The sequence below is a fragment of the Botrytis deweyae genome (genome assembly GCF_014898535.1).
Source record: "Botrytis deweyae strain B1 chromosome Unknown BDEW_001, whole genome shotgun sequence".
NCBI lineage: Eukaryota > Fungi > Ascomycota > Leotiomycetes > Helotiales > Sclerotiniaceae > Botrytis > Botrytis deweyae.
The window spans coordinates 125647-138455 of NW_024066208.1; the positions used below are offsets into that span (position 1 = coordinate 125647).

The 12809-nt window shown below is 44.3% G+C and overlaps 4 protein-coding genes across 4 annotated transcripts; 2 read left to right on the forward strand and 2 right to left on the reverse strand.

The window, feature by feature from the left end:
* Nucleotides 1–2872: 2872 nt before the first annotated feature.
* On the forward strand, nucleotides 2873–5014 carry EAE98_000038 (uncharacterized protein; the record flags this gene model as incomplete). Its single annotated transcript, XM_038947656.1, has 1 exon — nucleotides 2873–5014. The coding sequence occupies one exon, from the start codon at nucleotides 2873–2875 to the stop codon at nucleotides 5012–5014; it is 2142 nt and encodes a 713-aa protein (XP_038815333.1).
* Nucleotides 5015–5816: 802 nt separating this feature from the next.
* Nucleotides 5817–6882, forward strand: EAE98_000039 (uncharacterized protein; the record flags this gene model as incomplete). Its single annotated transcript, XM_038947657.1, has 2 exons — nucleotides 5817–5986; nucleotides 6315–6882. 2 exons carry the CDS (start codon nucleotides 5817–5819, stop codon nucleotides 6880–6882), a joined length of 738 nt encoding a protein of 245 aa, XP_038815334.1.
* Nucleotides 6883–7233: 351 nt separating this feature from the next.
* Nucleotides 7234–8612, reverse strand: EAE98_000040 (uncharacterized protein; the record flags this gene model as incomplete). The annotated part of the gene is made up of 2 exons (XM_038947658.1): nucleotides 7234–8391; nucleotides 8487–8612. The coding sequence occupies 2 exons, from the start codon at nucleotides 8610–8612 to the stop codon at nucleotides 7234–7236; spliced, it is 1284 nt and encodes a 427-aa protein (XP_038815335.1).
* Nucleotides 8613–9127: 515 nt separating this feature from the next.
* Nucleotides 9128–12783, reverse strand: EAE98_000041 (uncharacterized protein; the record flags this gene model as incomplete). The annotated part of the gene is made up of 2 exons (XM_038947659.1): nucleotides 9128–12359; nucleotides 12415–12783. The coding sequence occupies 2 exons, from the start codon at nucleotides 12781–12783 to the stop codon at nucleotides 9354–9356; spliced, it is 3375 nt and encodes a 1124-aa protein (XP_038815336.1). The 3' UTR covers nucleotides 9128–9353.
* Nucleotides 12784–12809: the final 26 nt, after the last annotated feature.

The following is a 12809-nucleotide window of genomic DNA, read 5'->3' on the forward strand; positions in this document are numbered from 1 at the left end:
TGAGTGTGCCGTTATTGGCCTTTGCCTCTGCGGAACATGTAAGACAAGGGCAAAGCTGGAAGAGTGATTTACTCAGATGGAAGGACTAGCACGAATAACGAGTACCAGTTCCTATGGATGTATGTGATGTGATGTGATGTAATGTGATATGATATGATATGATATGATATTGATGGGAGTCAACGATACTGGAAAGGCATAGATCATATACGTACAACCGGATAGATCCATGGATACCTGAGTTCAAGACTTGAGTTTGAAAACCTCTTCTTTCATGCCTAGGTAGTGAATCTTACACATCAATTGTAATTTGTAGCTAATCTGCTCCCTAGTCATTCACATTTTGGATTTAATAAGATGGTGCCATTTGGTAGATTTGACCCCAGATCATCCATCTCACAGAAGTCACGAGTCAATCTGGTTACTTCTCCTTACTCAAGTATGCCAATCTTCTTCATTCAAACTATCACCATATCTGGCAAAGCATCGCATCACCGTTCAAGCTCCGGATATTCCGCTTGTTGACTTTGCACCAGTACCCGTGGACATTCATATACAACAAGGTAATGAAATAATGCCATTGGCAATGACACCGGAAATCTGTTCTGTTCATATATATTCTGCGGGGTTCCTTTGTGCTGCATATCATATATCATTTGGTCTAGATCAACAACATCTTACGGCTAGACGCAACGCGTTGAATATTTCTACATCATGACCTGCCGATTGGTCGTCTTATACTCTTGATGGTCGATTCCGACCAACCTCATATCAACCCCGACCATTGTAGGAATTAGCTTCTGACAATATTGGATTCCAAGCGACCATGTCTTGTAACATTCCATTGAACACATAGAACAATGTCGTTCAGTACTGTACCTAGATACTGGACTGGCACTACTCCGTACACGATCCTCATACGCGGACCAGAAGATTGCCGTGTGGAGTGAAAAGTGGCCCTTCTAGACGTTGCACCATAATAAAGCCTGTTATGGCACAAAACGAGTATGACCTAGCATCCAACTTTAAAATGCTTAGTTTCCATTGTGACAGTTTTGTTTACTGCGCTCCTGCGGTGCTTCAATTAATTTGATACTGCCTACCTACCCTGTGTTGGTTTCTCGACTAATGCTCTTGTAGGTATAGTGTAGGGTCATAGCAGTCGATTCCACAACGGAGGTCAATAAGCATAACTGGAACAGAAACAAGTTGGAGAGAATTAGGTTCAGGATGAGGAAATAGTGGATATATCACACATGTGAAAGAAAACCGCTAAGGTCATACCTCCATAGAAGGGAGTTGCCAAGAGAGGATCACTGAGGCTCAAACAAGAAAACGTGGTAAGCCAAACGTAAAGGCTGGTAATGCGAACTTCCGGATCTATTCATCTTGCTCCATTTTTTGGGATGAAGTGAAGCGAAAGACTCTTGTATCCTCTTGTCACATTCTTGGTGGTGGAAGCTTGTGGGAATCATTGCATGCAGGTACTGTAAAAGGAACGAACTCTTTAGGCTTGGCATGCTCATATACCGGGTGGTAGAGTATGATAAAACACACATGCAATTTGTATAACATTATAATTCAAAAGTGTATTGAGAAGCTTCTGATAGTGAGAGTGCGGATAGCACTCGGAGAGATGTCTATTCTGTAGAACCCATATTTGAAATTCCAACTCTCATCAACTCTCCCTCAACTGCCCAACACCGGATAATGGCATAGTTGGTGATTCATGTTTTGTCAGTTTTCAAAAAGAAACAAATTAGATTAAATCGAAATGAAGATATATTAACATTCACCGCCAAGTGGGGGCGTTTGTCTCTTTTTGTAGGAATATTATCTCAAAGGAGTCGATTATGAAATCGTTGGGATCGTCAGTACTACAATAACCCTCTCGCTTACAGGAAGTAGCTTTCCATCCCCCTCCCCCTCCCCTCCCCCTCCCCTTGGATCGTGATGACACCACACCATCAACAGAAATGTGACAATTCTCGCTATTTAATCTAGATTTTTTTCCGGAAACAAGACTAACTCGGGTAAGTAGTCAGGGCTAGTCGACTGCTAGAGGCTTGAGTCCTACAATTGGCAGCACAATTGCCAGCAGACAACTTGATTTGACATTAGACAACCTCACTCGTACGCCTTGGCCCTTGAAGAACGAACAGATTTGGCAGCCTAGCCTATCCTTTCCTATCCTATCCTATCCTATACCTATCCCTATCAACTAATTTAGCCTTTTCTATAACTCTATTGTCACCCCACACAGGGGGAGGGAAACGAGGGGAGGCATAAATTCATTTAAATCTTTCTTGATTGTCCAATGACACCCGGAGAATTAGATTGAATCGAAGCCTTTTCAATCATTTCCATTGATTTCCAATTCGACCTTCCATTCATCTACATCATTTTACTCAACCACTTGTCCCGATTAGCAGCGGCAAGGCCTTTACTTATTGTGCTTACGGGGTGTTCTTACCGCTTTAGTGTGAAATGTTCGATCGATTGGGAAGCGAGTGCTCAAGAAGGCCAGAGCGTAAAACAAACCGTGTATCAGATTTGCAACATCTAACCCCTCCCCTCTCCAGTGTAACAAAAGAAAATGGTAGTCTTTCAACCGTTTTTTTCTGGTGAGTGAGAAATTGTTACTCATTATGCTATTGTGCCTGAAGCTTTCGTGGATTTTCAATTTGTTCTTGTTATTTTTTACTTTGCATTTTCATCGTTGATTGCCGTTCTTTGGTCGTCGACAAGATATAGAGTACCATTATGAAATTAACCTGAAGGGCCGAGGAGCCAATATTCAAACCAATCTCCTTGAAGGCTGATTCAATACATTCATTTGTCGCGACTGGGTGTCGCTTTTTTATTTGACAATATGTCGACGAGCGCAAACCTGCCGGCAGGATTTTCAATTACTTCAATAAATGGTGTGAGATGTACTGCTGTTCCAAGGACGGCCAATACAGTATCATCAGCAATCACAACTGCAGTTCCAGTTCCAGTTTCTACATCTACATCATCATCTTCTTCTTCTTCTTCGTCTACGTCTATCTCCTCAAGTTCAACTTCGACTTCAACTTCAACTCCGGAGAGTGCCACTCAAACTCCGCAACCAACCTCAACACCGGTTAGTGTGGTCCCAGCAGTTGCGAGTTCACCAGTGGCTGTTGCGGTGGGAGGACCCGTGGTACAATCGTCAAGTACGACTACGAGTGCAGTTGAACCAAAACCAACTCCACCAACCCCACCTCCACCTCCACCTCCACCTCCACCTGCACCAACCCCAGTAGCTACCACCTCAAGTGCATCCCAAACTCAAACAACTTCAACAAACATCAGTACGACAACATCACCTAGCCCAGCGTCTAAAGGCACGACGCCAACTGAGTCATCAAGTACTTCAATAGCAATTGTTCAAAGTCAGATAAGTACTACAGCTACATCCGGTCATGATCCCGCAAGCCATGATCCCGCAACCCACGATCCCAGTGTCGGTCATGCAACTTCAGTCGTGAGCGCAACAGCATCTTCAACACAATCGGTTGAGTCAACAGCTGCAGGTGGAATTTCTTCGTTGGGTCGTCTCATGACTGCACCTGTAATTGGAGGAATACTGGGCGGAATCGGCTTTCTTGCATTAATAGGATTGATCATATTCTGCTGTAGGAGAAGAAGAAAGTCAAAGAGGAATTCTCTCCTCACACCTCTGACAAACGGAACACAAGACCAGTTCTATGATATTGATAAGAAGGCACAAGGCCAGTATTACGATATCTATGATGATTCCGTAGGATCAGCGGGTCGAGGTACAAACTTTAAAGCACAAATAGGGGGTGCCGCGACAAATTTCGGCGCAGGTTTAGCCGGTATAGGTTCTACTCTTAAGAATCATGTTCAGCCAGGAAATAAGCCAACCGTGAATCTTGATAGAGGGAACTCACAATTCTTTGAAGGTCCAATTCCATATCATAGCAGGAACAACTCTTCGGCATCCGCACATGCATTGCACTACGCCGCAAAAGATCGAGCAGATGACTTCACGAATAAAGTTAAAGGTGTATTTCGAAAAACTCCGAAAGAAGAACAGGATCCTTTTGCAATGGCACGTGGAATATCGGAAAGGCAGGACTTTGGCAATCTGATGGACATGGATGATCGTAATTTATTAATGAAAGCTGAGCGTCGCCGTCTTTCTCTTTCTTCAAACTCAGGATCCGGACAAATGTTCGGTAGTTTGGGGTTAGACTTCGGTATTCCACAAGATCCGTTTGCGGATCCTGCTTCAAGAAACTTGAATACCAATCCATTTGCGGACCCGAACAAATGGGATTCTATTTCTCGGCCTGGCCCTGCCATTCCGAGGACCAGTACATATATCAGCGACGTCCGTCGTTCTCGTGGCGAGTCATTGGACAGTACTACTCGAGGTCATAAGAATGCACCAAGCAGTGTCTATGGGCCGGCTGCATATCGCACTCCAAGCATCAGTAATGTATCACGGTATCCCTCAAGTATAGCACCCAGTACGGAAAGCTTTCGTGATACATTATACTCTACAGCTTCCAACATCAACAATACACGTAGAATGGCTGGGCGATCTGACCCCTTCGACCTCGAGCGACCAGAACTATGGTTGCCAATGTTGGCAAACAGCGACCAGAAATCAAATAGCCCTGCGGTGTTTGAACGTGGCTCCGATTTGTATCCAGATCCATTAACGATGCCCACATTTAAACCAGGTCAGGCGCCAGTAGTGCCAATCCAAAACTTTGTGAGCAGCGACTCGAGAGTAGCAAGTCAAGGTACTTATGAAAGCAAATACAGCAGTAGAACATCAATGGGCGACTGGGGAGATCCAGGTCCAGATATAGGGAGTGGACCGAGCAGTTTGGCTGGCCAAGGGTTTTATGGTATGAATGGAAATATGAACCAACAGTGGGATGTGAGGAGAAACGCAGATAATGTTAGTCCAATGAGTGCTACAAGTAGTAAAGGAGGGGTTGGAAAAGCTAGATGACGATGGCGATGAAGATGAAGATGAATATGACTTTCTTTTATGGGATGGACCTTGGGAGTGTAAGCAAAATATACCATTGGGGGTCCACGTACCATTCGTTTAGTATGGACTGGAACTGGAGTTAATTGGCATTTGCAATCTTGAGCGATGTAGCGAATCTGCGATTATGTGTTATATTCAGGGGATGTAGGATGAGAAGACGGGAGAAGACTTGTACAATAGGAGATAACTATCTCAATATGGGAATTGGGGTTGCTATCCCAGGCGAGGGAGAGAAAGAAAGAAAGGCAACCACCACAACATACTTATTGATTCATGGAGTAAAGATCACCACATACGATATTAGTTATTTATAGTTGAATAGTTCCGAGGAGATTTCATGTATATTCTTCGTATCTTGTTTTGTGTAGATAGATAGATAGACTCAATCCTATCCGAATGAGTGTATGAATACATTTAGTCGTTTCCGTGACAAATCGTTCCTTTTGTCATTTGAAACTATACTTGCACATTGGAAACAAAAGATGATTGAAGATCTAGACTGAGGAGACGAGATGGGAAACCATTGAGTTCCTCAATTTCCATCCGACAGCCTAAGGCACCAACACCCCACTAGCGTCGGCAAAATCTTCACACAGCAGCCCTAACGAGCAACAGCAATATCCCAAAACCTCAATTTTCTTTCAACTTCCTTCTTCTTTCTTTGGACGACCAAGCCAATTTTTTCTCCCACCTCACCGTCTCTCCACCAACACCCCACCTCCTGTTTTCATTCTTCACACATACCCACGATACGATAAATATGGGTGTCCCTTTTGATTATGCGCCAGACAGGCCTGAACATATCGATGCTATCCTCAACGGACTCGATCGTTATAACCCCGAAACAACAAATATTTTCCAAGAATATGTAACGCTGCAGTGTGAGGAGAAAACTTATGATTGCTATGCTAATTTGGCGCTTCTGAAACTGTGAGTTGGGAATCTTTCTTTTTGTTTTGTCTACCATTGCTTCTCTTTTTTTGTTGGGTGGAAGAAGAATGAGGGGAAGAGTAGGAGCTCAAAGCTCTTGACACATACGCTCAATGAATCCCATGCTCGAGAAAGAGAAGATTTACTATGTCTAAATGATGAATGAACGTTCAACGTTCCCTATTACCTGAAACTTTGGAGAATGAATCCCTCCATTTCATGAAGTTTATTATTAGCTCTATCTGAAAGACACGATACACGTCATTTTTTAAACCGTCGCAAAATATCAATTGGAATACATAACTAATGTATCATATCAAAACCTCAGTTACCAATTCAACCCCCACCTCACCAAAGACGAGACCATAACCAACATTCTCGTCAAGTCCCTCACCGTCTTCCCCTCCCCAGACTTCAGCCTCGCTCTCCACCTCCTTCCACCCCACATCCTCACACCTATCTCAGCCTCATCATCTCTCCCCGCAGCAGGAGACGCTCCTCTCTCCGAAGCCGTACAAAAGCTCGCCGTTCTCAACACCCTCCTCTCCTCCGCAAACTACAGCCAATTTTGGTCAACCCTTGATTCCGATGATTTATACGCCGATCTCATCGCCGACGTAAGTGGTTTCGAAGAGTTAGTGCGCATCCGCATTGCCTCGACAATTTCCCAATCCGTGCGCGAAGTAGCTAGTTCAGAGCTCGAGAATTGGCTCGGAATGAATGGCGAAGCCTTTGAGAAATTTATCAAGGAGGTATGCGGATGGACCATAGAAAATGGCGCTGTCATTGTACCATTAAACAAGGAGAATGAGGCCAAGGGAACCGTGGTCAGGGAAAATGTCAAGATGGAGCAATTCTCGAGGGTAATCAAGAGAGCTTATGAACAACCTGCTTAGGTGTGCACGGGTTAGTAATTATGAGATATGCTTGTATGCAAAGGGATAATGGGTTGGAGGTTGGCGTTATATCAGGGTGTCCTTGAGGAACGGGAAAAGATGCAAACTCTTTATCTGTTTTGCATCTCCCTCGATGACGAGGATCTCGAGATGAGTGGCTGGCTTCTAGACGTCGCATAGATAGTAGCTGCAGTGTGAAATTTTGCTTCACTATAAGATGCACGCGAAATCTGTTGCAAGTAGCCGAATGAAATAAAAAAAGTCAAAGCCCCAAACAATGCTTCATTTCTCATATGGTATTCGCAATAATGACTATGTATTCATGACGTCTGAAAACCCTCAACTCGTCTCCTATTTCTTCCCGCCTAACTCTTCCCATTGCACACCCGCCCATTCTTCTACGTATCCCGTCTTTCCACCTTCCACCCAGCTAGGCACACAATCCTTTTCACAAACCCCTAGAATTACTGTCCCCCAATCCATCCCATCCAGGCCCTTTTCCTCCCTTTCCAACTCCATGATCGCATGGGGTGTTACCTGCACTTCAAATACTCGCCCGGCTCCACAATTCGCACAGCGCGGTATCTTCCAGTTTCCACTGCCATTACTAACTTTAACCTTCTCATTCCCCTTTCCAGCATCCGCAAAGATCTTTCCCACAGAATCTGTTTTAGAGTAGAGAAGAGGGGAACCACGGAATTCATAACGGATTACTTGTTCAGGATTTTGTGAAAGACGATCGGCAAATTTCTGGAAGGTCGTGTCGTGCGTCGATTCAAAGATTTCCTTGTCTTCCTTTCCACCAGACGATGAATCAGGTGTGTCGTCTACGATTGTAGCTTGAGGTGGCGGGGGTAAGGGCTCTTTATCGAGGGTCTCGTAGTCGGCATCTACGAGGTAGTAAAGGGGATAGGGTGCTGGGAGATCTGTTGTAGGCCATGGTTCGTTGGGTGGAGGGGTTTGAGTCGCTGGCTGAGATTGTGGATTGTTGAGGGAGAGGGTAGATGCAAAGGTTTTCGGAAGAGTGTCCTTTGTGGCTTCTGAAGATGTAGGTTCTGGATTTTGAGGGGGTTTCGCAGCAAGTTCAGAGGTAGCTAGACCGGCGGCTGCAAAAGGATTTGAAGGTGTGCTTCCGCCTGACGGTGTAGAGAAGGGATTCGAGCCTGTTGCGAATGGATTCCCGGATGTTGATGGCTTGGCTCCAAATAAACTTTCTCCTATCCTAGCTGCTGGCTTTGCGGGCTCTGGCTTTGGTTTCTCTTTCTCCGGTTCTCTTGATTTTGGCTTGCTTGCAGATTCAGCGATTCGTGTACCGCGCAATGCGCGAACACTTCCTTCCTTCCTCCGACATGTTTTTCGGCGACATGTTAAAATGTATAAACGACGTTCGTGGTCGGGGAAGTGAGAGGGAAGATCGGCGTTCAGTTGGAGGATTAGAACCATGAGGTCGTTGCAGATTTTGCATTTTGCGAGAGTGGCGGATGGAGGCGTGGAAGGGTCAATCCAAGACTGAAGTAAGTGTTAGTTGTTTTTCAGATGGCAATTGAAGTGGAAGAAATCGTAGGTTTTGTGAATTTCGAAGAATCATTCAAGGGAGAACTTACAGGCTCACCACCTAAATAACTGATTGTATCATCTTGAGGTTCTTTCCCGGCATAACCAAGTAAAACATTGGTTTCTGTGTAGTCTTCTTCCTCACCTCCAGATGATTCGCTATCATATGGTGGCATTGTGACACGAGTTATCACCAATGCGCAAGAAAAATTCAAGGAGGAATAATTAAAGTATGAACCGCTTGAGTAAAGAGTTGGTTGATAAATGATGTGTAAAATCTTCCACCGATAGATTGCCCCGCGATAACTTTTCTACCCCCACCTAAACTTTTTTTAAGCGAGTGAGTGTAAGGCTGAAGGTGTGGATTAGAAAATGCTTGGGCCATATCAGCTACCGGTGAGCTCTGTAGTTGACTGGTGATCTCCGGTGAACTTCACTTTTCCATATTTGGATTGACCCGAATGGTTCATTGAGTCCAATCAGGTTCGGATGTTGACGTTATTTGATTTTGTCTTAGTCTAAAATTCAAAAATGAAGCTTCAAAGCTTCTCTAGTATAAGTCTTTAATTTGCGGTGATTGAAACGTAGAATGTAAATACTACGTAGGTAAAGTAGGCTGCTTTTCTTGCGATCACTCGATTTGGCATTTCTCATAGAAAGAAATTCTCCACTAGTGGCCTCGGTTTCTCAAGTTCTTCTTATTTGCAAGTTACATTGCTCGATGGAAAATGGTTTTCAAGACGATCATTCTTTAATTGTACTGTAACTGAGAGGCTCAACTATCAAATCAGCCTCAAAGGCTATTTCTCAAGACCATGTAATCCCTTACAACATGACTATCATTCTATACCTGGGTATCATCTAAGAATTCTCATCTTCTTGCGGTACATGTCCTTATAGTATTAAAAGCGTCTTCCTTAATGAACTTCTATCCTCGACACCAGATCACCTCCCAAACGAGCGATCTCCGCCAACATCGCTGACTGGTTGATTTTAACATTCTTCGCTTCTTCATCATCCCCATCGTTCTCTTCAGGTTTTACGGCATATGCCAAGTTCACTTTGAAGGCTCTAGATACATTCGTTTGCGGATTCCAAAGTCCTCCAATTCGAGAGATATCAGTTGCACTACGGAAAAAGACAATGCTCCCACTGTATAGACTCTCTAATTCTTCGCTGAACATTCGCAGGGGTTGATAGTCGACTTTTTCAATGTTCAATTCTGATTGCACCTCAAGATTCTTGAAGCGATGTGAATCCTTTGCTTTCGAGGTACCGGCAGCCTTAGGATTTAGATGGATGACAAAATTGTAGTCATTTGTAGATGTTGCAAACAGTGATCTGGTATCCAAGTTCAAGCCTTGGTCTTTGACGGCTTTGCAAGCTGATCGCGCAAGAGCGGTCATTCTTGCGGCTACCATTTTCGAGGGCCCCTTGTCAGTAAAAGCGGTTCCAGTTGTGTCATGATTCGATGCTGCAAACACAACAGTGCGATTCATGCCTGGATCAATCTTTCGCCATGCCTCCATCCTGGTATTTAAGGTGGAAACATCTTTATCTGTCATCGTACCGGTGAAGTCTACTATTAGTGGAGTGGAACGCCAATCCCATTTCGAGATGAAGAGCAAAGTGCGTAAAAATCCAGACATAGCACTCGATGGCGCCTTCCACGGATAAGGTTGTAGAAAAGCTCGAGCTGCCAAAAGCTCGATAAGCTCACCACTGACATGATCAGAAAGCATGTGGCGATCAAACCATTTCTTAACAAGACGAATGGTTGGTGATAGAAGAGGGAATCGAGTACAATGCGTTGATATCGATTGCGTATGCAATGGGAGCTGGATATTAAACCTTTTATAGATAGATAGTGCTGAAGCTGCATCTTCTCGCGATCGATTGTCACTGGTCTTATCTTTGACTTGGCGCTCAAGAAGTTGTTGCTCTCGCTCGTTGTGAATTCGAAGGCGAAACGTGGCGCCCGATGGATAAAATACATCCAAGAAAGCACAGTTCTGTAGTGGTTGATCCTCATTCTCTATGCCAAGTCTCGTGATTATGGCATCGTTGGACTCGACCAAAAGCTCGCCAATCTTGAGAAGAAAAGCAATCTTAGTTCTTTGGATGGCAACAACATCATCTGGCCATCTACCAGATCCCTCAAACTGGATCAGCACATCTGCTGGGACATTCAAAGGTTGTCTAGGTGCAAACAAGGGAAGGTCAATCGACGAAGATCGTAATTGAGGATCTACCGCGGAAAGTTGTTTCAGTTGCAACGGCAGACTCTCCATATCTCTGATATCCTTCTCAAAATTATTGTATGCCTGTCTGAGGACCTCAAAAGTCTTAGAGCTATTTCCGTACGAGGGTAATAATTTCTCAAAACCCTCGCCAATGAAGCTCAGTCCTTTGCTTATCTCGGCTCCAAAGTGTCGTTTTATAAGATAAGTGACAATATCTTCAAAAATGGAATAAGTTGAACCAGGCGACCAGACTAAACTTTCAAGAATACTTCCATCTTTGAAACGTCTCAACTCGGCCTTCTCACCCCAGAACTTCTGAAACTTTAATGCTTTCTTCTTATCTTCTGCAGGCGGACCATGGTCAACAAGGCGACTTATATTCGCTGGATCAAAGAGAACCGCAAGATTCAACGTCTGGTGATTACTTGTTGACGGCCCTGAGCTCTTAATTGACCAAGAGGTTGTTTCAATGGCCTTAATATCTAAGAGCTTGACCCTATCGGACAAGCCCTCCTTCAAGGTAGCGAATACATGGTTTGCAAAGGCGGTGGCATGAATCTTATGATCACAACTAGACACACCATCTTTTTGGGCGGCGATAGGAATATTTACTATGCAGTCATATTTCTGCAGGATCTGATCGGCCTTTGTGATGAATGTTGCCTCAAACTGATCAAATGTAGAGTCATTAAGCATTGTCAATGAAGTTTTTGCTTCATCACGCAGTGATTCGTATGAAAATGGCGTCATTTTGTACAGAATATTGACGCCTCTTGGGCCATCATAGAATACTGGGGTGTCAGATTTCGCGATCTGGAGATCTGGTGCCTCGTAAAGCACTGGCTTTTTGACCAGATCAGTGGTCGATAGATATTGAACTACTGCCTTGAACATTTGATAGCTGCTATATCCGGGAGATAAAAGGCTATGTCCTCTGGGGCCCCCTCCTTTCAGCAACAAAGCTGTCAAGGCGGCCCACTCAAAGTGCCCTAACCCTCCCTGAGATATAGCACTGCCAAACCCTCTTTGTCGAAGCCAAATTCTGCCAAGCAGACACGCATCTTTGAAGCCTTCCGATGTCTTGGATGCATTATGAAGCAGTTGGAGATATGATTCGAAGTTACAGTCCGCACTCAAGGACGAATTGTAAAATGGTGAAGGTTCGGGTGTGGTGGCGTCGTTATCTGCTCCTTCTTTAGGGCGAATCGAGTTCTTTGTGGGGCGTAGCTTGGCCTCTGCAAAGCAGCCACGAGCAGCAGCAGGTATGATATGTACCTCAAATCGCGAATTTGGGTCCCCTTTTGCGCTAGCTTTCCATCGAGCTACTAGAATCGGATGTAGGCTGTTTCCATTTAAGAAGCCATATTCCAATGTCAAGTCTGGCATTGCAGTATGAAGTCCAGCTGCTATCGTTGCCAAATAGTACGCCCTCTTGTAGAAGTATCTATAATTAAGATAGTCTTTCTCTTGGAAAAGTGACTTCGGCATGTTCACAATCATATCGACACACAAAGGCTTTTCGGACTTCACCATAGTCCCCAGAGCATAACTCCCAACAACATTTATACCAGATGGTTTCGAATATATAAGTTTATAGGCCGCGTTATGGTCGGGTTTAGGATCGGGGAAGGGGATCGCAATTTTGTGAGTTTTGGAGAGCAATTTAATAGCATCGGGAATCTATGAATCATATATAAGTAACTAGCATTGGTCAATTACTCGGGATAAGACTTACAAGAAGGGGTTCATGATCTTCAATGCCTTCAATTGCATTCTTGAGCTGGTGTAATGCGGATTTTATTCCGGCAGCGCGCTTCTCATAATTTGGTCGCACTTCATTCAACAGCTCATCTACTTGAAGTTTGAACATACTCGACTTATAAAGACCGCCAGAATATAGCGCAGCATCCTGGTCGTCGTGTCGTCGTTTTGCAGGCGCATGTTTGGATTTCGATTGGATTGCATCCGCATCATCAGATGAAGAGGCTTCATCTGCCGCAGCATCCTCCGCGTCGACATTCTCTACCTTTGGCTTTTGGGTTTGCGGAGCTTCATCGTCACTTGTATGTTCTAATTTGCGTCGTTTTGTGGTAAGAGGTGCCATTATGGTGATATTGTTGATGCACGAAT